At 34.8% G+C, this 25,592-nt stretch overlaps 4 protein-coding genes and 1 non-coding gene across 7 annotated transcripts; 3 read left to right on the forward strand and 2 right to left on the reverse strand.

The window, feature by feature from the left end:
• Positions 1 to 433: 433 nt before the first annotated feature.
• LOC100244841 (hypothetical protein) lies at positions 434 to 6,711 on the forward strand. The gene is made up of 5 exons (XM_002268969.5): positions 434 to 946; positions 2,216 to 2,366; positions 2,465 to 2,531; positions 2,629 to 2,863; positions 6,200 to 6,711. Exons 1-5 carry the CDS (start codon positions 867 to 869, stop codon positions 6,408 to 6,410), a joined length of 744 nt encoding a protein of 247 aa, XP_002269005.3. The 5' UTR covers positions 434 to 866; the 3' UTR covers positions 6,411 to 6,711.
• A 3,257-nt stretch (positions 6,712 to 9,968) lies between these two features.
• Positions 9,969 to 12,202, forward strand: LOC100854247 (sphingolipid delta(4)-desaturase DES1-like). Of its 3 annotated transcripts, none has more exons than XM_059739970.1 (3): positions 9,972 to 10,090; positions 10,179 to 10,413; positions 11,262 to 12,202. In XM_059739970.1, the coding sequence occupies exons 2-3, from the start codon at positions 10,261 to 10,263 to the stop codon at positions 12,090 to 12,092; spliced, it is 984 nt and encodes a 327-aa protein (XP_059595953.1). In that variant the 5' UTR covers positions 9,972 to 10,090; positions 10,179 to 10,260; the 3' UTR covers positions 12,093 to 12,202. The 3 variants fall into 3 exon arrangements, with proteins under 3 accessions (XP_003635420.1, XP_059595953.1, XP_059595952.1); XM_059739969.1 differs by having other exon boundaries at positions 9,987 to 10,090; positions 10,171 to 10,413; XM_003635372.4 differs by having other exon boundaries at positions 9,969 to 10,413.
• Positions 12,203 to 12,728: 526 nt separating this feature from the next.
• Positions 12,729 to 14,879, reverse strand: LOC100854362 (tetraspanin-19). The gene is made up of 6 exons (XM_003635373.4): positions 14,540 to 14,879; positions 13,960 to 14,059; positions 13,630 to 13,710; positions 13,423 to 13,527; positions 13,073 to 13,240; positions 12,729 to 12,981 (listed from the first exon to the last, which is right to left on the reverse strand). The coding sequence occupies exons 1-6, from the start codon at positions 14,707 to 14,709 to the stop codon at positions 12,970 to 12,972; spliced, it is 636 nt and encodes a 211-aa protein (XP_003635421.2). The 5' UTR covers positions 14,710 to 14,879; the 3' UTR covers positions 12,729 to 12,969.
• Positions 14,880 to 15,326: 447 nt separating this feature from the next.
• Positions 15,327 to 15,399, forward strand: TRNAV-UAC (transfer RNA valine (anticodon UAC)). Its single transcript has one exon. It is a non-coding gene; the product is annotated as a tRNA-Val (tRNA).
• Positions 15,400 to 16,229: 830 nt separating this feature from the next.
• On the reverse strand, positions 16,230 to 24,756 carry LOC100258601 (general transcription and DNA repair factor IIH subunit TFB2). Its single transcript, XM_059740136.1, has 15 exons — positions 24,457 to 24,756; positions 23,798 to 23,965; positions 23,186 to 23,254; positions 22,765 to 22,858; positions 22,474 to 22,574; positions 22,310 to 22,355; positions 21,810 to 21,869; positions 20,221 to 20,289; positions 19,800 to 19,883; positions 19,507 to 19,590; positions 19,128 to 19,213; positions 18,439 to 18,529; positions 17,360 to 17,440; positions 17,048 to 17,122; positions 16,230 to 16,956 (listed from the first exon to the last, which is right to left on the reverse strand). Exons 1-15 carry the CDS (start codon positions 24,567 to 24,569, stop codon positions 16,822 to 16,824), a joined length of 1,356 nt encoding a protein of 451 aa, XP_059596119.1. The 5' UTR covers positions 24,570 to 24,756; the 3' UTR covers positions 16,230 to 16,821.
• Positions 24,757 to 25,592: the final 836 nt, after the last annotated feature.

Here is a 25,592-nt window from a genome sequence, read left to right on the forward strand (position 1 = left end):
TTACATTTTATTTTTTACTCTATTCTTTCTGCTTTCTTTTATAATTTTTTTTCTAATACATTTTTCCAAATTTACCTATTTTTATATTATAGAATTTTGTATAGATTTACAAATTTTATAATATTTATTTTTATTTAAATTTTTTTTGTAATAAATTAAATTAAATTAAAGAATTTAAATATTTTGCCATATTTTCTTGAGAAAATTGTCTATCCAAATCATATCCAAAACCATGAATCTTATTTAGAAATCATCAGCATAAAATATGAATAAGGTAAAAATATTAAAAAAATCACTACAGATCGATTTTCTCAGAAGGGATAAAACAGAGAAGAGAGAGCAGAAGAGGGCAATTTCGTGAATAGATATAAAGCTGAAGGGGAAAAGAGAAAGATGGAATAGGTAACCATCACTGCGTAGAGGGAAAGCTACCGAAAGGGCAATAGAGAAGTGGGAGACAAGAGAGGGATATAGAGAGAGAGAGAGTGGATAAGGGCGTCAGGGGCTGAATTTGGAGGGTCTGTGCTAATTCCCATTGACGCCTTTATTATTATTATTTTTTTAAATTTTAATTGTTTTTGACGCCTACGTGACACCCTTCTCCGTACACGTGGCGAAGATTGAGGGTCTCACACCACCTCGGTCCTTATTTTCGCTCTCGGCTTCGCTTTCAAGAACAGATAGAATAACAGCACTCGGACCAAACCCACTCCTTGGAGAGAGAGAAAGCGAGGGTTTTGGGGCGGTGAATTAGGGTTTTCTTGTTTGAAGTGGGGCGATCGATTGATGGTGGTGGTTGTGTGTTTCGTTTTGTGATTGTTTCTTGAGAAAGTTTGGGGAGATATAGAGAGAGACCGTGGGGGGAGATGTACATAGCTTCCATGCGAAAATCTTTCAAGGATTCTCTCAAAGTGCTTGAAGCCGATCTTCAGCACGCCAATACTCTGTATGTGTCCAGATAGTTTTCTGTTCATTTTGTTCTTTGCTTTTTTTTTTTTTTTTTGGTTTTTTCTCACTTTTTTTTTTCCTAGGCTGTGGTTGAAGATCACTGCTACAGTCCAAAGCATTCACCTTTCTGCTTTGTTTGACAAAATTTGTTTAATTTTTTTTTTTGTTGGATGGATAAAGAAAGCGAATGTTATAAAGATTATCGCCAAAAATTTGTATAATTTTCTGCTTTGTTCGACAAAATTTGTTTAATTTTTTTCTTGCCAATTTTTATTTTCCCTTCCCTTTTTTGGGCTTAGCTGCTTGTGGCCTTCTGAGGGTTTTTTGGTTATTGTTTTAATTACGCAATCTGACACAGTTTTCTTAGTTTTTAATGCCTTTCCTTTTTAAGTTGTTCTTTTTCCTGCAAAAGAGAGTGATTTTATGCAGTTATTCCTAAGGAGGGATGTAAAAATGTTTGTGTTCCTGTTTATGATGTAGGTATATTTTTGTCTCCCTTGTATCTCGTCCGTCCGTCTTAGTTTACTCAACTTCGTTGAGTTGTTCTTACTTCATGTCAATATCATGTTTATCACTCGGCGGCGAAGATGACTAGTGAATTAGTAAATATACGTATACTGAGCATATCTTTCCACATTTTTCTCCTGCAAATTTCTACCTGTTCACTTGAATCGGGATGAGTTGACTGCCGTCTCCTGGCTTCAATAGGGAAATGGGTTCCACCTCGTCCCTTCCTTTTTCTTTTTATTGGAGCTCCTAAGCACTGGGATTTTCATTTTCTTCATAAAAAAGAGCTACATTTTATAGCGGACCCTTATGGAGGGCAGAATCCCACCTAGCCTTTTTTTTAGGTGGGGTAGCTGTTTTGAATTTGCAAGCCATTGCGGGACCAGTATAGCTGTTGAGCCGGCTGGATTGTTGTTTCCCCAATTGTCTTTCTACATGCTGTTATTGGCAGCATTGGGAGGATTGTGTATCACATTGATTTTTTGGCTCACAATATGGTGCCAGTGTATCCTTACTCTTTAAGATTTTTGCTAGTTAAAAGATTTTTTGTAACTTGTCCGGAGTCATGGGGTTTCTTTGCTACTGCCCTTGCTTTGGAGCAAGCATATGTTTTATTTGATAAATTGTTAACTAATAAAAACCATGGGAGTTTTTATATAGTCTGGTTTCTTATAATTTTGTTAGTTTTAAATGTAATTTATTTTGGTGGTTGTTCCTTCATGCTTCTGTTTGTATTCTTATCTTGCAATGTGTGGTGCAGGGCGTCGGATTTCCCTAGGGAGTATGATGGTGCCTGCCTTCAGATGAGAATGTCATACAGTCCAGCTGCACACCTGTTTCTTTTCCTAGTGCAATGGACTGACTGCCACCTTGCTGGTGCTCTTGGACTATTAAGGATCCTAATTTACAAGGTTAAATTTTTGTTGACTTCCATGTATTTCACTCCTACCTTGTTGATTTCTTCATCAATCAAGAATGTGGCTGACCTTGGGGATTCCTTATGGTATAGGTTTATGTGGATGGCACAACGACCATGTCCACTCATGAAAGAAAAGCAAGTATTAGAGAGTTTTATGGTAATCTCTTATTTCTTTGAATTAGAACCCACGATCATGGTGATTCTCTTAGGCTCTAGTATCTGTTTATTAATGATCCAATTCATACTGTGTCCAGCTGTAATTTATCCCTCTTTACTGCAACTAGAAAGAGGTCTTACCGATACAGAAGATAAGAAGCAAAAGGCAGTGTGCATGGAAAGGTACAGAAGAAGAGATGATGAGGAACATAAGCAATATTCAGACGTGGACATTGAACGAGAAGAAGAGTGTGGTATTTGCATGGAGATGAATAGTAAGATTGTTTTGCCCAATTGCAACCATGCCATGTGCTTGAAATGCTACCGAGAATGGTATGCCTATTCCTCTCTCTCTCTCTCTCCCTCTCTCTCTCTCATGCATGCACACACCTCCACCACTCTCCCCCTTTTTCTCTTCCCTGGATGAGTGATGGGATTATGAACTAAGCCTGAGGCTATGGTGGTTTCAAATTCATCAATAAATTCCTCAAGGTAAACACATTCCTCTTGGTTCAGAAACCGGCCTTGTAGTTGCTTGATTTAGGAATTCAAAAGAAAGACATCTCCATGTGCGTCATTGATGAATAGAACAATTGACACATCTCCCATCACTATGTTCCACATTAGCACAGTCTCCTCTCATAACTTTGTTCCAGTTCAGGAATGGACCAATTGATCACATTAGCACAATAGTTCAGTATGCTGAGGGAGTGTTTTTATGATCTTGCATTCCCTTAAATATAGCATTCAAAGCCTAACCCTTCTCTGGGTGTTTGGAACTCTTTTATGAGACATTTTGTTGATGAGCCCTAAAGGATGTAATGAAGACGTTAGAAGACAAAATAGTGTTGCTGCAAAACATTTGAAACACTTGACCAAGCTGACAATACAGACTATGATCTATATGTTCTCTTTACTGACATCCAGAGTACCATCTTTGCAAATTTTGTAGTGTGAATCATGGATTATTGGTTTGCTAGCTGTATTCATTAAGTGAAAGATTGATTCAGATGCATAAGTCTTTTAAACTGATATTCGAAGTATAATAGGTAATGAACCCTTTAGTTTTTTGGTTTCTTTTATTGATATTAAAGTTTGCGTTTCTGACTACTGAAATAACGATTCTCTAGCTGCAGGTTCAGATTATTGCCCCAGTGGTTTTGACAACCCTGAGGTTCTAAGCCCCTAGTCCATAGAAACGTAATTAAAGGAAAAATATGGATATTTACCATTAATTTAAATTTAAGTTTTACTGGCTTTGGAGCTAAAAACATCTAAAGCCACTTCCAGCTTATTGAAGTTGGATAAAAATTTTATTCGTCTTCCCCCCTTTTTCTGCCACACTGAAACCTCCCCCCAATTTTCTCTTATTTAACCCTATTTGGCATCTAAAGCTTTGGCTAGGGTTTCTCCGGATTGGAAGGTCCAAACATGTTTATTATTATATTTTTTGGTTTGCTTAATCCATTTGCATATTTTACCTGTGTTCTTTTTGCTTGTACCTCATACTATTAGTTTTCAGGATCTGCTTCTTGAAAAGACAATAGTGTCAAAAGTTGGGGGGGAAATCCCATCTATTTTGTGAATTACATGTGTGAGGGCATAGGTTGTTTCCGTGATTTTGAAAGGAGGTGACTGTAGATTATACATATGACTGATCAGAACTGGAGTTCTAATAGGTCCAAACATGTTTATTATTATATTTTTCGGTTTGCTTAATCCATTTGCATATTTTACCTTTGTTCTTTTTGCTTGTACCTCTACTATTAGGTTTCAAGATATGCTTCTTGAAAAGGCAATAGTGTCAAAAGTTGGGGGGGGGGGGGGAGGAATCCAATCTATTTTGTGAATTACATGTGTGAGGGCATAGGTTGTTTCCGTGATTTTGAAAGGAGGTGACTGTAGATTATACATATGACTGACCAGAACTGGAGTTCTAATAGAAACATTGCCCTGTTTGGGACTGGCAGAGGTTTGGGGACATGAGCTCTTGAGAATTTTCCTTATAGAGTTTGGACTGTGTTGTGGTTCTTCATCAGATGGAATTTTTGTTGTTTATGTTCAAATTGAATCCTGATTTGCAGTCTTTTGGGATCTGGATTCTATGATAGAGCTTGTAACATGAGGGTTACAGAAGGATGAAATCTTGTTAGAGGACCTAATGTTAGTTGAATGTGAGTTTTCCAATCTGTAGGTTTGTTGTCCATCTGTCTCTAAATGGTGGATTTTGTTTCGGATTAAGTTGGAAATGAATGTTATGTTTACCATATGGTAGGCATGTTTGTATCATCTATTAGTAGTACTTCTGCATCCTTCAACTCAGGGCAATTCCTGGAAGTTTAAGGTAGGTGAGAATTGGAAGAATTGGATGTGTCATTGGGACTAGTTGTTAGATCTGAAGCTAGGTCAATAGGAGGGGAAAAAAACTGGTTGAGGATGAACACTCCCTTGAGAATGCAAAAAAAATTTGTTCACTTCCATGTGTTGTTTAAGTTATTTTCACAACTGTCATTGACTTGAACAATATGACAGCTATTTCATATTTTGAATGGATTAAATCAAAGTAATGAATCTATTTCATCACACCTCTTTGCTTGTGAAGGCATAATTCCATGTTAACCCAAGAACAGACCCACTTTGCTAGTTGGAAGAAGGAACTCTGAAAGTTAATATATTAATATTATTTATAAATGTTGTATTGCAGAGGATTCCATAGTGTGACATGATAGTGCCCATATTTTGATGTTGGATTGCAATGTTGATTATCATATTTATTCCAAAATATACTTAAATTGCTTCCATTATACCAGTAAAAATTCCTCGTTTTTTATGTGGTTTTTTCCCTTTTCGGGTAGTAGCATGCCAAGGGATATTTAGTAAATTGGGGATGAATTCTGTAGAAACCGGATATGTCTCTTATTCGGTTCTTTGGCATTCGTATTATCCCTATCGTACTCATTTTGTGTGTTTGGAGGGATCTGCTCTGTTTTTGTGTATATTAATTTTTCGTTGCTCATTGAAAATTAATACTGAGGTCAAACATGAAGATTAATGTTTCTCAACCTGTCATTTTTATCACAAAAGCCTCCGTAGAATATCATAGCTGTTCTATTTCTTTTAATGTCAAGTGGATTAGATATATGCCACATTTTAGAGAGATGATACCAATACAATATTCTGAATCCTACACAAGTTGAATTCGGTCAGAAAAACTCGATACATATGATTTACCATTGAAGTTTTGTAGTGTCACTAAATAATTGCTCACATCAGATATTTCAACCTGATGACTTCCAATAGGATAGAGTTGGTTTTCAAATGACATCGGGATCTGGTATATGGTCTAGTAGTTGATATTTGGAGAGTAAAAAAATGATACTCTCTGGTCATTTCTATAATTCAAAATTGTTGCAGGCTAATGGGTACATAAAACACTACAGAAAATTCTAAGCCATTCCATTTCCCTTGTTTTCATTCCCTGCTTTTAACCATTTGCATAATTATTTCCCCTAGCTTTTAACATATTAGGTTGATGTGCTCATGCTTGTTTCCAGCTATAGGAGATATAACATGCCCTTTCTCAAGCCCTTGGTTTGCTAGCTATTTCATGTTTTGTTGGTCTTAATTTTTTCTATGGGGTTAGTAAGAATTTGATGCAATGCATTGCAGGCGATCGAGATCACAGTCGTGCCCCTTCTGTCGTGACAGTCTTAAGAGAGTGAATTCTGGTGATCTCTGGGTATTCACAGACAGCAGGGACATAATTGACATGGTTACAGTCACTAGGGAGAATCTCAGAAGGCTTTTCATGTACATAGACAAGTTGCCTCTGATCATTCCTGATTCCCTTTTTGACCAGTATGATTCTCATCTAAGATAGGTGATTAGTACACAGCCTGAGCCCACTGTCTCATGTGTTTTTCAATGAGTCTGTAGTTCTCTGTCTGCTTTAATTTTACATAAGGACCGAGATTGATTGGTTCGGTCGATCTAGATTTAGTTACAACTGTTCTGCTTTCTTCCCGCTTCTGAGAAGGAAGAAGCAAAGGCCTGAGTTATTGTGGGCAGGGAGGTGAAGGTAGTGGTCTATTTAGAAGGTTTATGAATTGTAAGAGAATTTGTACATGTTTGTACAGTTTGAAAGTTTGCCCATGAAATGTCTCTCCAAGCTTAGAAAGAAAGCCCCTTTTCTCTTTCTCTGCAGCAGGCGGGTTGCTTCCTAGTTGAAGCTACCATGTAAGAAAATGAGACATTTACCAGATGGTTTCAGTGATAAATGGTTGGCTTTGTTTGGAAATTATTCTTGAAAATAGTTTTCTGATTTTTTAGAATAAACTTTTGATAGAAGTTTCTTAAAAATAATTTATTTTTAAGAATAAATTTAAGATATTTGCTATCGGTTTTTGTATAATGTTAAAAGCATTTATCATATGGAAAATAATTTTAAAATTGTTTTTTATTTCTTGGAAATAATGGAGAATTGTACCAAAATGAATCTTTAGGGTGGCAATCATTTTTTTTTTTTTTAAGTTTTCTATTTTTTTGAATAAAAAATTTAAAAAGCATGTATGGTAATTAAAAATTGTTTTCTGTTTTTAGTTCTTAAAATTAGAAAATATTTTATGACTATTTTTTATTTTTGTTTTTAAAAGGGTGTTTTAAGAAATAATTATATAAATATATGTTTTTATTTTTTTAGACTGGTAAATTATTATGTTTGGTGTTGCCTGTATTTATGCTTCAAAAAGAGAGATTTTTTTTTTTCATGAGAATCTTATATTTTAGCTTAGGAGCACTATTTTTATTTATATAAAATTTATTCCACATTTAATAAACATTTATAATATTATGTCATGAAGTTTATAATTTTGGATTGGTCATATAGCTAAAACCAAGAGTTGAAATCATTGCGCCCCAAGCTACCAAGTTTTTTGGGTTGAGGCTTGAGAAGTTAACCAAATGACAGTGTTAAGTCCTTGTTTGGGACAAAAAATGGATTTTTTTTTCACTTATGAATTTTATTTTATTTTATTTTTGAAAATGGGTTAATTTTTATATTAAAATGAAATTAAAGGTATTTTTACTTACTTTTTGCAAAGCATTTTGAGTAAGACTTTTGTGAGTTTTAAACAAAAATATTTTATTTGAATTTTTATTTTTATTTTATAAAATAAGGGTATATTTGATAACTATTTTTTAAAACAATGATGAAAATTGGTTTTTGAGAATAGTTTTTTAATTTTTGTAATACAAAAAACTGTTTGAAAACCTGAAATATTTTTAGTCTGTTTTTAATATTTCTAAGTATGTTTTAAAAATAAATTTTATATCTAATATTTTATTTTTAATCATTCTACATGTTTGTATAATTATTTCGTAAAATAATTTTCAAAAAATAAATAAAAATAATATAAAACAAGTAAAAGATGTTATCTAAAAACGTCTAGTTTTTTGTTCTTAAAAATAGAAAATATAAAACAGAAAATAGTTTTTATGAAATCAAGGTTTGTTTAATTTCGATTTTAATGATAACAAAACAAAGTTTAGAATTAATGATTATATTTCAAGTATGATTATACAAGATAATTTCCAAAGTGACAATTACAAAGATAAATCAAGCCAAAAAGAAATCATGAAAAAAAAAATATCTCAAAGAGAAGTGTTTTTCAAGACCCAAGCTTCATAAGATATCTTTGTAAAGTTGTTGATGCATTAGTTTTTTTTATGCATTACATTATTTACTTAAGCACCAAAATCATCAAAAAGTTTTTTCATTTTTAAATCCTTTAAAATTAAATAATTTCGTGTTTGCAACTAAAACCATGTGTCAAATATTTTTCAAACTTGTTTAAAAGGTTTTAAGTTGGAAAAGTTGGTTGTTGAGTCAAAAACGACTCAACCGGTTGAACCAGATGAAGAACCAGTCGATCCTCAGCTCAATCGGTTGAGGGGTGCAAAAAAAACGTTTTCTCTCTTCCAGAACAATTGTTCAATCGGTCAAGGTTGAACCTCAATCGATCGAGGTCCGGTCAAGGGGTGGTCGAGGTTCAACGATCACCTGCCAAGCATGAAATGCTAACGATTAGTCAACTAGTCGAACTCCCAATGGCTAGTTTGATATTTTTCTTCTATAAAAAGGTTTCAATCTTTATTGTTGCATGAGATTAATCTTCATAAACATTTCTTGAATATATTTGAGCCTTGAAAGAGTGTTTTTTAGTGCACCATTGTTCTAAAAGATTTTATAAAATCATTTGTAAATATTTGAGAAGAAAAGTCTAAGTGTGAGGTATCACTTAGAGATTCTTAAGTGTGGAGTATCATTTGAGGGGTTATTAAAGAGCGAGATATCTCTTGAGAAGTGTAAAGGGTGCTTGGAGCCAAAAGTCCAAGAGGGTGGATTAGAACCATAATGCAATTGTATTGTTTGAAGGATTTGTTTGGAACCCTTAAATTAATGGAACCTCAAGTTTGAGATTGAAGTTAGAGGAGAGTGGATGTAGGTCGGGTTGCGCCAAACCACTATAAAATTTTATGTTTGCATTCTCTCTTTCCTACTTTTTTACTTTATATGCAAATATTTTTATATTATTTTATTATATATTTATATATAATTGTCTCTTACACTCATACAATTTAAATTTGAAAAAAGAGACCATCACCACCCTATTCACCCCATTTTAAGGCGATTACCTTAGATTGGATTATCCTAATTTTTCTATCAGTTTTTTTTTTTCTTAAAACATGTTTTCTGTGTTTTTTTGTTATAGATAACAAAAAAATTATTCTAAAAAACAATTCCCAAACAAAGTTTTAACCTTTATCAAAATAATTTTCAACTAATGTATCTCAGCCACTTGGACATCCATGCAACTTGAGATTTTTGGTGTTTTTTTTTTTTTTTTTGTGTCACAAAATCGTATAACTACTATACGGTTTTGAATTTTTAGAAATATAAAACCCTAATCTGTTATTAGTGCTTTAAATTTAATCTTAACAATTTTAAGTCCTTTTGTGATTATTTAAAAAAAAAATTAAAATCATAGTTACCAAAAACGATTTTTTTATGATATGGATAATACGTGGGGATAAAATGCACTAGTTTGAAAATCATTTTGAAAATGAAATTACTTTATAAAATTTATTTTAAAGAGATTATTTTTACTAGTATACAATATTTTTTTAATAAATAAATTTAAAATAGATTGTTTTAAATTTTGAATTCCTAAATAAATTTGATAATTGAAAATGGCTGAAGTATTTCAAATAATGTTCAAACAGAAGTTTCAAAAACGTCAGCCCTAAAGATATTTTAAATTGCGATTCAGATATTTGGTGTGGAATTAGGAAGGGGTTCAAACTCCAACGGTGAAAAAAATTTAAAACATATTTTTTTGATTTTATAATTTGGAAAAAATGAGGGGGAGGCACGTGGGAGCAAGCTGGCAGCGCCACTTCCGCCACAAACGGCAATCATATCATGGCTCTTTCGAACGCCAATGAGAAGGGACGCTGGACGAGGCCTCCACGCCCACGTCCACCAACGCCGTACCCAACAGGGTCCTTCCAAATCTCCATCACCTCTCTCTCTACATTTCTAATATTGGCCATTCCCTTTTAACCCTACATTATTGGTTTAGCTTCGCAGGTACTAGAATCTGAGGCCGTAGGGAGACAATACAAGAAAAGAGGAAGGAAATCGAGAGAGGAAGGAAGAGGGAGGTCTGGGGATGGGAGGGGAAGAGAGAGAGGAGGGAGTGATGGCAAACGACTTCTTCTGGTCGTACACAGACGAGCCTCACGCCTCCCGACGCCGTCAGATACTCTCTCAGTACCCTCAAATCAAAGACCTCTTCGGCCCTGACCCTTTCGCTTTCCTCAAGGTTTTTTTTTTTTTTTTTTTTTTTTTTCTTTCAGATCTGGCTAAATGTGGTTCAATCCATCGTTCTCGTTCTTGAAAAAGTGCTTTTATGTTTGTTGCATCGGCCTTGGTGGAGTTGTATTCAGAGATTGGTTTATTTGTGTCGTTCTTTCTTTATATCCACTCTCTCGGATCTGCAAATGCTGGTTTATATGATACGATTTATCACTGGATGATGCAGAAATAAGCTGCGATAGGATTTCGACTCCGCATTGCTGTTTTGTTTTTGCTAATTGTGTGTTGGCGGAAAGTGATTACTGTGTATCTGATCCCAATTTCTTGTGATTTAAGCTTTTGTCATTGTTGTTCTAATTTTTGAATCTTTATCGTGTTTCATGCTTGCACCTCCTCCCCTCCTCTCGTTTCAGCATTGCGATGTATGAAGTTTGAACTTACATCTTCCAAATCCGACTTTTCCCCCCCTTTTTGTTATCGTTAGAATCCAGCTGTTCCTTTATGGATTCAATTACACATTGATTATTTTGACTGGAAGAGGTGGTGTTTTGAAGTAATTAATATGTCTAGAAATTCTAGATAAATTTAGAGAGAATTTCAGTTTCACAAATTCTGAAGGTTTTAGAAAGTTCTCGGAAAAAAAAATACAAATGCCTAGTTTTCTTGAATAAAGACTTCAATTGAGAGTTCAGTAGTTTTGTCACTGTATTTCCCTGTTTGGAACTCTAGAAAATATGTTTGTTATGCAGATGTCCGACTGGTTTTGTGACTGGCTTATTGTTTAATTGCTATTACAATGAATATTCTGCAATTAAGATGTCTTTGGTTCATACTATTGAAATTGTGGGCTTGCAGGTTGCTGGGGTGGTTTTGCTTCAGCTGGGGACTGCTACTGTCCTCCATGATGCAGGCTGGCTGAAGATATTGACAGTGGCATACTTCTTTGGCTCGTTTCTAAATCATAACCTCTTCTTAGCCATTCATGAGCTGAGTCACAACCTCGCCTTCTCTACTCCAGTCTACAACCGCTGGCTCGGGATTTTTGCTAATCTCCCAATTGGTGTGCCCATGTCTGTCACCTTCCAAAAGTACCACCTTGAGCACCATCGTTATCAGGGAGTGGATGGCATGGACATGGACGTCCCCAGCCAAATTGAAGCCCTGCTCGTGAGAAATGCCCTAACAAAATCAATCTGGGTCACCTTCCAACTCTTCTTCTATGCTCTCCGGCCTCTATTTCTCAATCCGAAGCCCCCTGGTGTATGGGAGTTCTTCAATTTGATTGTCCAGTTGGCCCTCGATGCTGCCATGGTCTATTTCTGGGGTTGGAAGTCATTTGCTTATTTGATCCTTTCCACCTTCGTTGGGGGCGGGATGCACCCAATGGCGGGTCATTTCATCTCTGAACATTATGTCTTCAACCCTGAACAAGAGACATACTCTTACTATGGCCCCCTAAATCTTCTCACATGGAGCGTGGGATACCACAATGAGCACCATGACTTCCCCAGGATCCCAGGGAACAAGCTCTATAGGGTGAAGGAGATTGCACCAGAATACTACGAGGATTTAGAGTCGTATAAATCCTGGAGCCAGGTCATCTACATGTACATTATGGACTGCACAATTGGACCCTTCAGCCGGATGAAGAGAAAGCCATCAACAACTTCCAAGAAAACGGAATAGCTCTTCTCCCTTTGTTTTTTCCTCCCTTTCAGATTTTCCCTTCTTTCTTGGTTGGTTTGCATATTTGATTGTAAAATTCTTGAGAAGATCATTAAATATTATTTTTGTCATCCTTTTGTCTGTAAAATTGGGAAGGGATCAGTATTGACTCTCTATCCATTGTTTGTTTAATTTTTTTTTCCTAAAATAGTCTCATCATCTTGACTATATCCCAAGTAATTTCCATTAATATTTAAAAATTAGATTATTTTTAGTTACAATTTAATTGATTTAAATAATATTTCCATATTTAATTAATTCAAATAATATTTCTCTCTTTTCAAGGTTGTCTCTTTAAAAATATTATCTTAATTTAATTAAAGCATTTTTAATGAAAGAAAAAAAAGTTGATTTATATTCTATCATTATTTTATTTAATTAATTTAGATAATATTTCTAAGATAATCTAAAAATTGATTTATATTCCACTTTATGACAATAATGTCTTTTCTATATCCCTACATGAGGGAAAAAAGTCTCTAAATATATGTAGTGAGTTCTTCTTAACCAAGTCGTTTCAGTTAATTTCGACATCTTGTTTTGACGATGATGTTGTGAGTGCCCTGCAAATCCAGTGGGTGATAAGAGTAGAGAGTAAAAAAAAAACAAACCCAGACAATTATGAAATTTTTAGTCTCTGGTATTTGTTCTACAACAAAAAGTCCTTAAACCATTTATGTAATCTTTACACCATTTCCACTTCAACCACAATGAAACCCATGCACACCACCACTTCAACATTGAAGTCCCACTAAGGAAAGCTGATGCCACCACTGCCAAACTGATTAGTCCCATGTTTTTTCCTTCTTGTTTCTTCCACATTTGATGCAAAATCTCCTCACTTTTTCATCTGAGAAAGGGAAAAATACATGTTGAATGAGAAATCATAAGCTCCCTCAGAAACCTCAGGCAGAAAAATATGGCTGTGAATAACTGATTACACTATCATGACCCACGGTCCAGGCATCATTAGCAACATAAGGAAGTGGCTGAACAGGCCCGTTCAATAGGGGGTTCCTGGCTGTTGTGTAGGCATCATCACTGTCATAGTTGGATGCTTGTCCTCGCTCAGTAGTTCTTAGCACCATGGCCAGTAAGATGGAAATGCCCTGCAGATGGAGGACAATAGGGTCATAAGCAGTAGCAAATTCAAGCTTTGGAATGGTTTGAATCCTCATTACAACATCTTATTTTGACTGTTGATTGTGTTATCATCAAAAGTTTCATTTCAGTTCTTGATTGATATTTCATTCAATCCGAGTATTGGGATATTGGACATAGAGGTAGGTACCTGTGCTAAAACAATCAGCAAGCCTATCCATTGGAACATCTCAATATTTGAGTTCACAAAATCTTTGAAATCATCAAACCTCCCTGTTGGATCCTCGGGTAAGTCCTGATAGAGCACAATAACAGTTCATGACAAGCAACACAAGTTGTTTGGCAAGGAAGAAAAAGAGAATTTGAGGAGACAGAGAGAATCTCTCTATACATATACCTTCTCCCAATCTGAATTTAGGAATATATCTGCTGCAAGCGCTGTTTCCAGCAGGAGAAGCGAAACGAGAATCACCATATACTGTGCTGATTTAAGGTATCCAATAAATTCAAAATGTGAACAAGAAGGTGAGGACATATGCATATGCATTTGTGTTCATAGTGATAGATCTATGATTTGAATTAGGAATTGGACTGACCCCTGTGACAGTTGAGGTTTAGAGTGTGGATTTTTCACATGGCAATAAGAGCAGTTTGCCCCATGAAGGACTGTTCATACAGGCTTACAAAACATCAAAAGAAATGAGCAGATGCTTGATAAAAAGGATACACAAGAGAGGCAATGACCATTTACAGTGTCTGCAGCAATGTGACCTATGGATGTTATCACACAAAAACTGATGCCAGTGATGATAGAAGCCCATATAAACCTGTATTTGACAAGGAAAAAATGTCAAAAATGAACTAATCAGCAATTATCCAAACAACAAAGTAGAGAGCTAAAGTAATCTTTTCCTAAAAGCTTAAGTTTATATCATGCTTCCTTAACACCCTCGACCTCCTGCCAAATGGGGAAACAAATATGTAAATTATGGAGAGGTCGTTCGAACCACGACCTCCTGTCAAACCAAGCTCTGATATCATATTGAGTTACCAATTTTCCTAAAAGCTACTTTGTAGGATTTGGATTGAAAGTCTTGGATCTTTTCTTTGTGCAGACTGGATGTAACATTACAAGGTCAGGGCTGATTTCAACTCAGGTGAGAACCAAATACAGATACACAAAAAACAACTGAACCACAGCCTAAATGAAAATGAGGAACTTCTACTACTACAAGTACTAGCTTCCTTCAATATTTTCTCAGTGATTTGGGAAATGGGAAATGGGAAATAACAGAAACAGAACTTACCATGGAAAATGGGGTGGTTCAAAACTATCAGAGGAGGTCCCCTGCATGTCCCTCTGCCAAACTCTCATCATCCACAAGCCATACAGAATTATGGTCACTCCAACCATTCCCATAACCAAATTCACCAATTTCAACATGGATTGCAGGAAACTCTTTACAAGTCTTGCCATCTTCACCTCTCTGCCAAGCCCTTTGAGAAACCCAGGATATTCTCCAACTCTAAGCCACTTAGCTGAGAGAAACTACCTCTACCGGATTCAGCAATATTTCTATTTTATTATTTCATTCTCTATCAAAAATGATAGGCACCCTCACCTCAGTCTTATCAATTTTAACAGGTCTTACATTTTTTTTTTTCCTTTTCCATTTTTTTAAAGATTTATTTGGGAATTAAATAGAATATTGTTAATATTCTTGTAATTTTGAAAATTTTAATTTTAATTATAAAAATAAAAAATTCAATGCCAAAATATGGCATGGGGAGAAAATGATTTGGCAAATGAAACATTAGGAAATTTCCAAGAAAGTGTCTGTCTCTGTTTTTATGGATTGGAGTGGCACACTTTTTCATGCTGGCCAATAATAGTTTCACACGTCACCATACTTGTCGTTACGTGGACCTAAATGTAACGGCCAAAAGGATATGGACTTCACTTAGGGGCCCATGCAACAGCTTGATCACGCGGGAACATCGAGTCTGGAGTTGAATAACTGCCGTTATGAATTTTAGCAAAGATGTCAGTGTGGATGAATTATTATAACTGGGAATTAGTTGTTAAAATCATCAGATGCTGTGGTGTAGTGGTTATCACGTTAGTCTTACACACTAAAGGTCCCCAGTTCGATCCTGGGCAGCATCATTTTGTTTCTCTTCTTTCTGCCAGGCTCTGTTTTTCTTGTTTTGGCTTTTTTCCCTTCTATGAGATAGAACCAATGAAAATCCACCGGACAGGGACAAACAGTAATAGTCGAAATTGAGAATATATTAATCTAAGTAATAAGTATACTTTAATATTTTAAAAATTAAAAAATGGATATATTTTTTATTTTCTACTAATACATCTTCTATATAAGATTCAACAACTCTTAAAACCTTGTATAAAAAAAAGCTAATATTTTTAAAAAACTGTTTTAAAAAATAAAATATTAAAACAATTTATTATCTGAAACTTTAAAAATTTTAAAAGTGATTTTTAAATATGTATGATGAATTTAAACTATTTGTATATTATGTCATATTGCTATATAGAAGTTTCTTATCTTTAAAACAAACGAAAACTAAATGTAAAATTATGAAACTAAAAAAATTAACGAGATTGTAGTTTACATGGGGAATTTAGAATACGTTTGACATTGATTGGACGAAGCATTTTTAATCTTTTAAATATTTGAAAGATAAAATTTTTTACTGTTAAAAAGGTTTCCTAAAATAACTATCAAATACATTTTTCGAGTACGAATGAGAGTGATTTTGGGAAGTATTTTTAACATTTCTAATGCTTGAAAATTTTTATCTTTCAAATATTAGAAATATTAGAAATATTTCCAAAAATCATTACCTAACTTATTCTTACTCCCGCAACCAGAATTTCCCCTTATCACCCATCTAGTCTAAAACAAGGAATGAGATGATTACAAAGAATAAATGATTTCCCCTCCTCACCCATCTAGTCTAAAACAAGGAATGAGATGAGTAAAGAGAATATATTTATAAGCAAGGATCCGATAGTTTACATCCCTAGTTTGCACACACAGTGAGGGTGGATGATGAACCTTCACTGGACTGAAGCAAAATTGGAGATCCAAAAAACACTACATATGAATACCAACAGAAAAACAAAATTGTAACAACAAAAAACTCCACTGGACTGAAGCAGTGGGATTCATATCCAGTTACAAGTATAGGATGATGAACCTTTCCCTTTCTTGTTCTCCTTCTCCTTGTTGTAACAATATAATACATTTGTTATCTCGCAATGTCGAATTACTGTTTCCATCTTTATTTGCAGTGCCTCAACTATTCCATCTCAGTACAGAATAAACCCCTCCAGCAGCTACATTCAACATTGTCAGGAGATTGGATCTTTGAATACCCTTTGATTGGATTGGATGCTCTGTACACAATGACAGCTCCAGCAAGAAAATTTGAGATATTGGTAGCGGAAAAATGGAAAGACACCAAGAAGGTTTTATTTTCCCAGTAGATGTAGCTTCACTTCATTTTCCAGTTGTCAGAGAGAAAAGGGAAGATGCCCCATGCATCTTCTGGATGTATCCAGCTACTACTTTGGGCGGCGAAGATACTCACGCATATGCAAATGTATCTCTGCCTTCACTACCAGACGCATCTTTTTTGAATCCTCCCATAACAGCCCACCGTATTCCCTCGCAAAATCACAAGCTGCCTCAAAGACATCCTGCAGTATAGAAGAAACAGATTTTGGGATTAACTATAAAAATATGAAAATACAAAAGAATGTTATTCTAATTAAGAAGCTTAGTTGTTACCCTAGAAGGGAATTCATCATAAAGATGTGAAGGCATCGTCTCAACCCTGTTCAGATCTGTCTCCCACAGCCTAATCTGTGACATATTAGTGAATTCTGATATTAGAAAATGGAAAATAAGATGTCAATCTCTTTGTATTAACATCCCTTAGAAATAGAAGGTTTGCAGTTTCAAGGACTTGCTGATTTGCAAAGCAAACTAGCATTTGCATTGGATGTGAACAAAAATATCAAAAGTGATTGGAATCAAAGCTGGGAGCAACAGAAATTTGAGTACATTACAAATATTTGAACAGAGAGAAGAATGGGAAACCTGATCTGTGACATTTTCAGGGACAGCTGGTGTTCTTTCTGCAACACGGGGATGTGCATTTTGCTGAAGAAAAGAAATTATCTGCCAATGCAAAGGGTCAGGATTTAAAAGAAGTGACATTGTTTCCAAGGAGATGACAAATTATCAGAAGTAGCAAGTTTAAAAGACAAAGTATGCAATAAAAAGATTTTTTTAGTAATTGGTTTGAGTATATAATTTATTTTCTACATATCCATGCAGGTGGCAACCTTAGGATCCTCTGCCACTGTTCTTGAAAAAGAATCACATTTGGCATATTAATCAAAAGTTCCCACAAAATCGCCATGTACAATCGCACTGTATCTAGGATAAAAGCTTGTAAACGAGAGAAAAAACCCTATGCCATTTTTACTCCTCTGACCCCATCAAAAGTAACACACAATGCATACATGCATAAATGCATATGTGCACCTCCAAACACTTTAGGTTAGAGCAACTCATTTAATCAAAACAGAAGTTTGCATAAATGTTATCTCCTTTCAGAACCATACACAAGTGATTGTAACCTATTCAGCTCCCTTTATTGATGGGATAGAATGAAAAATATTGACTGATTTTGGCCTTCCCAAGCCATATTAGATGATTTACAAAGCTTGCCAGTTGAGCATATAGAAAGATCTATAGACATTAACTGAAGCATGCTAGAGTGCAAGTACTCCTGAGGGTAGTGAAATCAGTATTACTTTTGGGGGAAAAAGTGAAGTGTTAAAAAATGAAATATAAAGGTTCTCTCCTTTTCATTGAATAACAAGTTAGCCTATAACTCTCTTCCTCTTCCATGACAGAAGCATAGGTGGCATAATTTATTGAACACGAAGAACAGGTGAAATATGGGCCAGTCTCAGTTCAACCTGTGAATAGGTGCCTTGTTCAAGCAAAGTCAATCTCTCATAACCAGAATACTAGAATGAAGGTAAACAGGCATTAATTGAAAGCTGCAATGTTTTTAAGTTTTGAAGTCAATTTGATCCCAGCCAAAAGATTCTATTAGATTGAAATATGATATTCAGGCAACAAATATAATGCTTTAAAAGACTCACCTGCTCTGCCGTAATGCCATTTTCAAAAGCATTATACAAGCTTTCTTTGGTTATTGCACCAACTATAAGATTTGGAAGTTGATACTCTACCCTGCATTTTTTGGCACAAACTTATATACTTCAGAAATCAAGAACAACGATCAAGTAGGTAACGCAAGCAAGGAATTTTTTCAGCCAAGCAGCTAATAGTAAAAATGACAAGGTAACCATGGCAAGGAGTGGCAACAGTAGATACAGAACTGAAAAACCAAAAAATAATTTTTCCTTTTTTGATAAAAAGGAAAAATAAAATGAATCATATAGTTATGGGGGGAAAAGGAACATCTATATCAGGCACTAAATTAAGATAGTTTTGTCTTTTCCCAAATTACATTATCTTGTATCTAAGTGCCTCTAACAGTGTACATGGCTCCAATAAACGTCAAAGTTAGGCAATAATAACCAAGGGAAAAGGTTCTCAAACATTCGTACATTATCAGAGAAACATCGAGTAGGGTTCCTTTCTGTGCTTTAGTAAGGTTTGCACCATGATTAAAGGGAATAAAATCAAGTTCAAAAGAAACACTCATGGATTCTTCCATGTTCTCATTAACAAGCAGTGTATTATCCACAGTCACACTTACCTCCTGAGCAAAGAAAAACAGGAATAACAAATACATAAAAGACAATCAAACAACATGCTGGCATACCTTGAGAACAGCCGTAAAATCTCACAATGCAACTTAGATGATGAATAAGCATACAACCTAAAGTTTGTTTCCACAACCACAAATCCCTGAAGTGAGAACATAATTAGAAGATGTCATCAATAATGTATCTAATATTTTTTTGTTAAAGAAAAAAAAATGAAAAAGTATTTATAGGTACAAGCTGAACAAAGGAAGAAGCACATTATATTTCAGTTATGGCTGTTGATTCAGAGTAGCATATCCTGTCCAATGTTAGGATATATTAGGATTGGACTAACGATTCATAATAGGTTAGCAGACCAAATGGTTATGCAATATAATGATTTGACAAAACATGTGCTGTGCTGGAATGCATTAAATAATTTGTCTTGTGCACTACCTGTTTCCGCGATGATGTATCTGATAAGCTCATTGACAGATTGGTAGCTAATTTAGTAGGAATAAACCAACTCTCTTTTCTGCCCTGAACAAACACAAATATATCAAAACTATAGCAAAACAATACCTAGTTTTTCTTCTTCTTCTTCCTTTTCCTTTTGCACATTAAAGGCTTCCTCTATTACATTGACCCATACAAAGAAAACCCCCACTGACTCCTACATATTGAAATGGATACTTTCTTGGACAATGATTTACACATTCTATAATAAGAAAATGGAGGCTGGTATTCACCTGCTGAAGTTTGACCAATCCCAAGTCTACCAGGTCCTTGATTGTATTTCTCTGGAACTCAGTCAATGTGTTTATATTATATGCCTACACATGAAGTAACAAACAGTTTAATGCCCAAATGAGATGTGGTATCATTATAGAAAAAGTCATTGCAAGAAGATTGTAAAATCCTACAGAGAGGAAGTTCATAAAAGTATCACCAAGGGAAATGGCACCCTAAAGAATAAAATTTTTGAAGGATAAAAGAATTCCTCTCATTATCCATTTAGAATATCAAAAGAAATGTTCAACTTTCAGAAGGCAAGGATTGTCAGCCAAACAAGGATCTCAACATTTCACAGACAACCATATATGGAATAGGAGAATTGAATAATGCAGCTTGCTTGGGAAACAGTTAGAAATAAAAAAATGTATTTAATACCTCTCCTGTAACATGAAAACTGAGCTCTAGCAGAAATGAAATCAAATCTGCTGGGTCCACACCCCGCTCCTGCACCAAATTCAGAAGGTCCAGATATAGGAAATATTATATAGAGCCACTAAAGTGCAAAATTCTACCAAGTTAGATTAAAAAAAAAGAAGCGACAGAATACAAGAAATTAATTTTTCAGACAAATTGTTAAAAGTATCATTGTATTTCTATCTCCAATATCAGCATTGTTAGAGTGCTTGAGATATATTGTGAGTCCAAATTCTACAAGCTTAAGCTTTTAGAAAAATTGGTGGTTCAACATGGTATCAAAACTTCATTTGGTGGGGGTCATGTATTCAAACCCCACTACCGTATATTTATATACCAAATTTATTAAGCCTAAAAGAAGTTGATTGTGGTTGTTTGCCTACAAGTTTGTGTCTCTTCATGTGCGGTATGAGATCACACATGAGGGAGGGTGTTAGAGTCCATGATATACAATGCAAGTTTGTCTAACATGGTATCAGAGCCTCATTTGGTGGGAGGTCAATAATGTATATTTATATTCCTAACTTATTAAGCCCAAAAGAGACTGATTGTGGTTGTTTATCCACGGGCTTGTGTGTCTCTCCATGTGTAGGTACGGGGTTGCACATAATGGAGGGTGTTAGAGGCTCAAATCTTACAAGTTTAAGTTTTTAAGAAAATTGGTAGTACAACAAATATGATATATTTTTCAATAGTTATTTTCAAGAAAAATGCTATCGGTTCTTTGGATCAAATTGAGAAATCATAAGATATTTTGAATACTAAGAAGGAATTATGATTGCAATAAATAAAACTTCAAAGGTGTTAAAACGGTATAAACATCAAATCTTATAAAAGACTAATAAAAAAATCAGACAAGATCCAATTATTTAAAAAATCAGAACTATTTCTCTCTTGATTCTTGGAAAAATATCTAGAGATTTTCAAATGGCAGAACATATTGTTGGGATGCAGCCCAACATGCTAAAAGTTCCTAAGGTGCCAAGTGAATTCCAAGTCAGTTCCAGAAAAAAAAAATATATCTCATTCGAAGAGTCATCCTTTCATTTTGTATGGAACTTTCAGGTTGCAATTTTCATCAAAATTAGTAGCTAAGCATTACTTATATGTTTGGAGCATAGTGTTGAAGCTTCCAATTAGCAAGTCTCACAAGAATTTGGTAGCATGGTCTTGAAATAAAGCAACTTTCATGCTGTTACTTTTGTGTCTCTTGTGATTTTAACTTCCTAGATATATTATCAACAAAATCCCAACAAGGCATTTACAGTTACTGAAATTATTTGCATTTGAGATTTCTTCTCCGCGGCCCTTCTTTTGGGTTTGAGACCATCAATTTCCTTCTTGTTCTTCAGCAGTGGGGGCCCAATTTCTGACCACCAATCTTCTCCACTAAAACAGTAACAAGGGCACACAGATTCCCGTACCTTTGAAAATAGGATTCCACTCAAAGATACATATATAGGCCAGATTTACCAGTTGACCAGTATATATATATATATATATATATAGAGAGAGAGAGAGAGAGAGAGAGAGAGAGAAAGAGAGAATACCTCAGAATTAGAGATATATTCCCTCATGATGTACCAAAGTTGTGCATTTGTATCCATAAGCTGTAAAACAGGTCAGAATCATTTCTAGCAACAAACATTTTAAGAGTAAGTATGGCTCTGCAGGTCAACTTAACAGGCAGGTCATCCTTGCTCCTACTTACCTATGTTTGAGTCCTGGGCTTACCTGGTGCATGGACCTTGGGGAAGAGGTCATGTGCCATGGTTTTCTAAACTAGGGTAGTATGTTTCTGAAAAAGGCCTATTGCGCCACCATTTTTGTCACCTATTGATGTGGCATATGATTTTGATGATAGAAAAAATTGGTAAGACTAAAATAAAAATATAATGCAATATTATAATCTTACAAAGATCACCTTTTTCTACCACTAATCATATCAATAGGTGGTAAAAGTGGCAGCAAGTATAGCACCTTACATGAATTTTTATGTTATTGAAAGAAAACATATAAGAAATAAATCAGATGATCATGTAATGCATACCAAGAACTGGAAACCACTCTCAGTTAACCGTGGAGCTTCTTTTTCTCTGTGTAAAAGGTACATGCACACATAATGTAATACAAGATGAGATACCAAATCACCACTTTCCAAGTACACAACAAAAATTCAAGTTCAAAAGTGGTGGCAAAAAAGTAAGGAAGGACCTTTGAGTCAGAAGACCACGCTGGAAAACTTTCATCATAGAAGAGCTGAAATTCGTGAGTTTTTCAGTTTGAGTGGAGCTTATAAGTTGCAGCAAGAAACACTGGTGAAACACATTTGCAAGTCAAAGAAAGGAGTAGCCCAAAATATCATGAGATTGCATATAATGACCAGTTGCAGGAAGCAGTTAAGCTTCATAATACATCGAGCACCAGATTCAGTAGGAAAATATCACCACTATCCTTAAGCACACTTGCACAGAGAGAACAAAAACAAATAGATGAAGTTCACACCTCCCATTGTCCAAGGGCATAGGCTTCTAGATCATCCAAGCTTGGGAGCCTCACAGTGATATTTGAAGGCATTGGTTCCCTTGGTAAAACCCCGCTGCAAGTTTCCAATCAAAGGCCATTTCAGAACTCTATTTTAGAAAAATACTGTGTCTCAAGGTAAAAACATCTGGAACATCATAATGCTGACTTTTATCTATCAAAAATAGATGAATAAATAAGTTATCCATCATAAATCCATATGAAAAATACTATTTTTTCCTTTTTTTCCATGTATGTATGATGGTTCGAATATATAAAAGGAAAAAAAATGGTCTGCATGTAAGAAATTTTCATTTGCTTTCACTCAAAAGTTTGCAGGTAAGAGATCAGGTGCAACTAATCACTGCCAAAAATAAAAGCCAGAGATGAATCTAAAACTTACCCATATATCAAATGCTTTTGAAGATTTGTCTGAAACGTTGGATTTAATCTATAAGAGGTTTCCTTTTTCCTGCCAACATGATAAGAACTTCAGAAATACTGCAAGCAGTGCTGAGTTGGACACAAAAATTTATCCAGTAGTGACAAAAGACAATGATTAAATAAGCAACAACTTTGGAGATACTTAAAATTTTCAAGCTTCCATACAAGGTTCAAAACTTCAAGTACACTTTGATGAGAAAGCAATAAAAGAAAAAAGTAACTGAAATGATGAAAATGCTTGATGTTATAGCCCTCATAGAAGTTCCAAAACTTTGTGTCTAACGTGTTAATACAACTGAATTCCCAAACCATAACAATGTTCTTCTTCTTCTTTTTCCATTTTTTTTAGTTATTGTTGACTCAAATCTTCAGGTGGAATTAAATTTCCTTTAGTGAATTTCTAATACTACCATATAGTCTACAAACCCAAATGAGAAATTGTCCAAAGAAAAAGACGCAAACATCTTAGCATGCACAAAACCTTTCTTCTCTTTTACTCCAAATCCAGATCAAACAGAGTATTTAAAACCAATTGGCAAAAACCCCAAGTACTTAACAAAAGGCATGTTACCTGTCCGAAGTTTCAGTAAATACTCTTAACTGGATCAATCGATCAATGGCTACTCTATGCTTAGAAAACCCATCTGCCAGCACCCACTCCTCCATTGCCTTGGCTGTTACCGGAACATCAATGTATAACATTTGTAATATATACTTCTTGGCTAGAGGTGGCAAAGACCTAAGCACAAAGAACAACATACAATATCAATTTTTATCAAAATTCCACCACTTAAACACCCACATTGAGCACATATTAACCAGATATTCAGCAGGACATCTCAGAAATGCGAATGTTTTCAGCTATAACTACCCAATTCACAATATTGTAGTTTAAGAGTAGCTTCAGTTCAAATCTTAATAATTAAAATAATTATAAAAAAAACCTTAAAATACATCAATATCATCAAAATCTTAAATCGTAGCATTTCATAAAAAGGTGCAGTGCCTCAATTTAGACTGAGAGCTCAGCAGAATGATGATAATTTAAGGGATCACCCCCAACTGCTGTGAAATTATTAATTTAAAATCTACAAATCAAAATAAAAAATAAAACTTCAACCCACGAATTTTATTTTTTATTTTTTTCCTGAAATTTTGATAAGGGAAACAAGCATCATGGATTCATACAAATGAAATTACGGAATAAAAAACAAGAGTTAAAGAGAGAACCTGAGAATGGCTTCGCAAATGAAAGTATTGTGGTAGAGGGCGTCGAGCTTCATGGCAGGCAAAGATGCCACCATGTCCATAAAATTCTTGGCGATTATTTTCACCTGCGGCATTCTCTGTAATTCTTTCCTTTTTCACCTTCTCAATCTCCAATTAATATAATCTCGTTTATAATCTCAATCTCGCCTTCAACTTTCTTTCCCACTGTCTGGTGTCTTCTCTCTTTTATGGGTTTTGAAGAGTAGGGTTCCCAAGGAAAGGCGATGGTTGTGATCATCAACTGCATTTTCGACCGTTGATCAAATCTTGGATAGGCCCCACAGTTGAATTAGGGACGAAATGTGCGTTATTTTCTCCTAAGATACCTCAAAATGAATAATTATTTAGGGATTTTTTTTCTTCAAATTATTTGGAAATGGTTTTTTTGTAAAATAAATACAGAAGTATAATGCTTTTGAATTTTTGATATTTGTTCTACTTTTAGACTCCTTATAAAAAATTTTATATTAAATTTATTTTTTAAAATTATTTTTCATAAAATGATTTTTTAAAAATTATTTTACACATTCCAAAACCTATTGGTTTAGGTTCCATGCTGTTACAAAATGAATGCCCATTCATGATTTTAAAAGAAAGATTTTGATATTATAAAAAATTATTGTATGTAAGAGATTTGTGACGCGAATTTTAAAAGGTTCTACAAAAAATAATCCTGCCTTTGGGAAAAGTCATGTTTTCTTACCACCTTCTGATATGAATATGAAAAGGAAAAGAGAAAAGAAAAATCAATTCTTTTTTCTTTCTTCTGGTCACCATGTCTTCGCGTGGATCACAGGTTTTTCTCAAAAAACATGAAGTGGATATGTTTTTTGACGCTTTTTATTTTTTCTCCAGATACAAAAGGGCATCAAGATAAAAAAATTTCGTGTCATGAAGTCATTCAGGTAGGGTCATGCCAGGAGAAGTTTAGCGTCAGTACTCATTGTGTAATGATTTTGCAGTATGTTAAAAGGCTAAGAAGCGAGAAGCATTTTTCATGCTTAGACAGAGATGCAAGATTGCTTCCTTGGAAACATTTCCGAGGACTGCTATCATCACCAGGCAGGAGCGGTCTACCAACACAACCACAGAAAAAG

This window comes from Vitis vinifera, chromosome 10 (assembly GCF_030704535.1).
Source record: "Vitis vinifera cultivar Pinot Noir 40024 chromosome 10, ASM3070453v1".
Lineage (NCBI taxonomy): Eukaryota > Viridiplantae > Streptophyta > Magnoliopsida > Vitales > Vitaceae > Vitis > Vitis vinifera.

What these genes read in the sequence shown, in the direction of transcription:
- LOC100244841 (XM_002268969.5), top strand. Translation starts at nt 867, where the DNA reads ATGTACATAGCTTCCATGCGAAAATCTTTCAAGGATTCTCTCAAAGTG. An exon ending in CTTCAGCACGCCAATACTCT is followed by an intron (nt 947 to 2,215) that starts GTATGTGTCCAG and finishes TGTGTGGTGCAG; the next exon opens with GGCGTCGGATTTCCCTAGGG. An exon ending in TTGAAATGCTACCGAGAATG is followed by an intron (nt 2,864 to 6,199) that starts GTATGCCTATTC and finishes AATGCATTGCAG; the next exon opens with GCGATCGAGATCACAGTCGT.
- LOC100854247 (XM_003635372.4), top strand. Translation starts at nt 10,261, where the DNA reads ATGGGAGGGGAAGAGAGAGAGGAGGGAGTGATGGCAAACGACTTCTTC. An exon ending in ACCCTTTCGCTTTCCTCAAG is followed by an intron (nt 10,414 to 11,261) that starts GTTTTTTTTTTT and finishes GTGGGCTTGCAG; the next exon opens with GTTGCTGGGGTGGTTTTGCT.
- LOC100854362 (XM_003635373.4), bottom strand. Translation starts at nt 14,709, where the DNA reads ATGGCAAGACTTGTAAAGAGTTTCCTGCAATCCATGTTGAAATTGGTG. An exon ending in GAACCACCCCATTTTCCATG is followed by an intron (nt 14,060 to 14,539) that starts GTAAGTTCTGTT and finishes TGTCAAATACAG; the next exon opens with GTTTATATGGGCTTCTATCA. An exon ending in ATGGTCATTGCCTCTCTTGT is followed by an intron (nt 13,711 to 13,959) that starts GTATCCTTTTTA and finishes AAATCAGCACAG; the next exon opens with TATATGGTGATTCTCGTTTC.
- LOC100258601 (XM_059740136.1), bottom strand. Translation starts at nt 24,569, where the DNA reads ATGCCGCAGGTGAAAATAATCGCCAAGAATTTTATGGACATGGTGGCA. An exon ending in CAAAAGCATTTGATATATGG is followed by an intron (nt 22,859 to 23,185) that starts GTAAGTTTTAGA and finishes GGAAACTTGCAG; the next exon opens with CGGGGTTTTACCAAGGGAAC. An exon ending in AATATATCTCTAATTCTGAG is followed by an intron (nt 20,290 to 21,809) that starts GTATTCTCTCTT and finishes AATTTGGTGCAG; the next exon opens with GAGCGGGGTGTGGACCCAGC.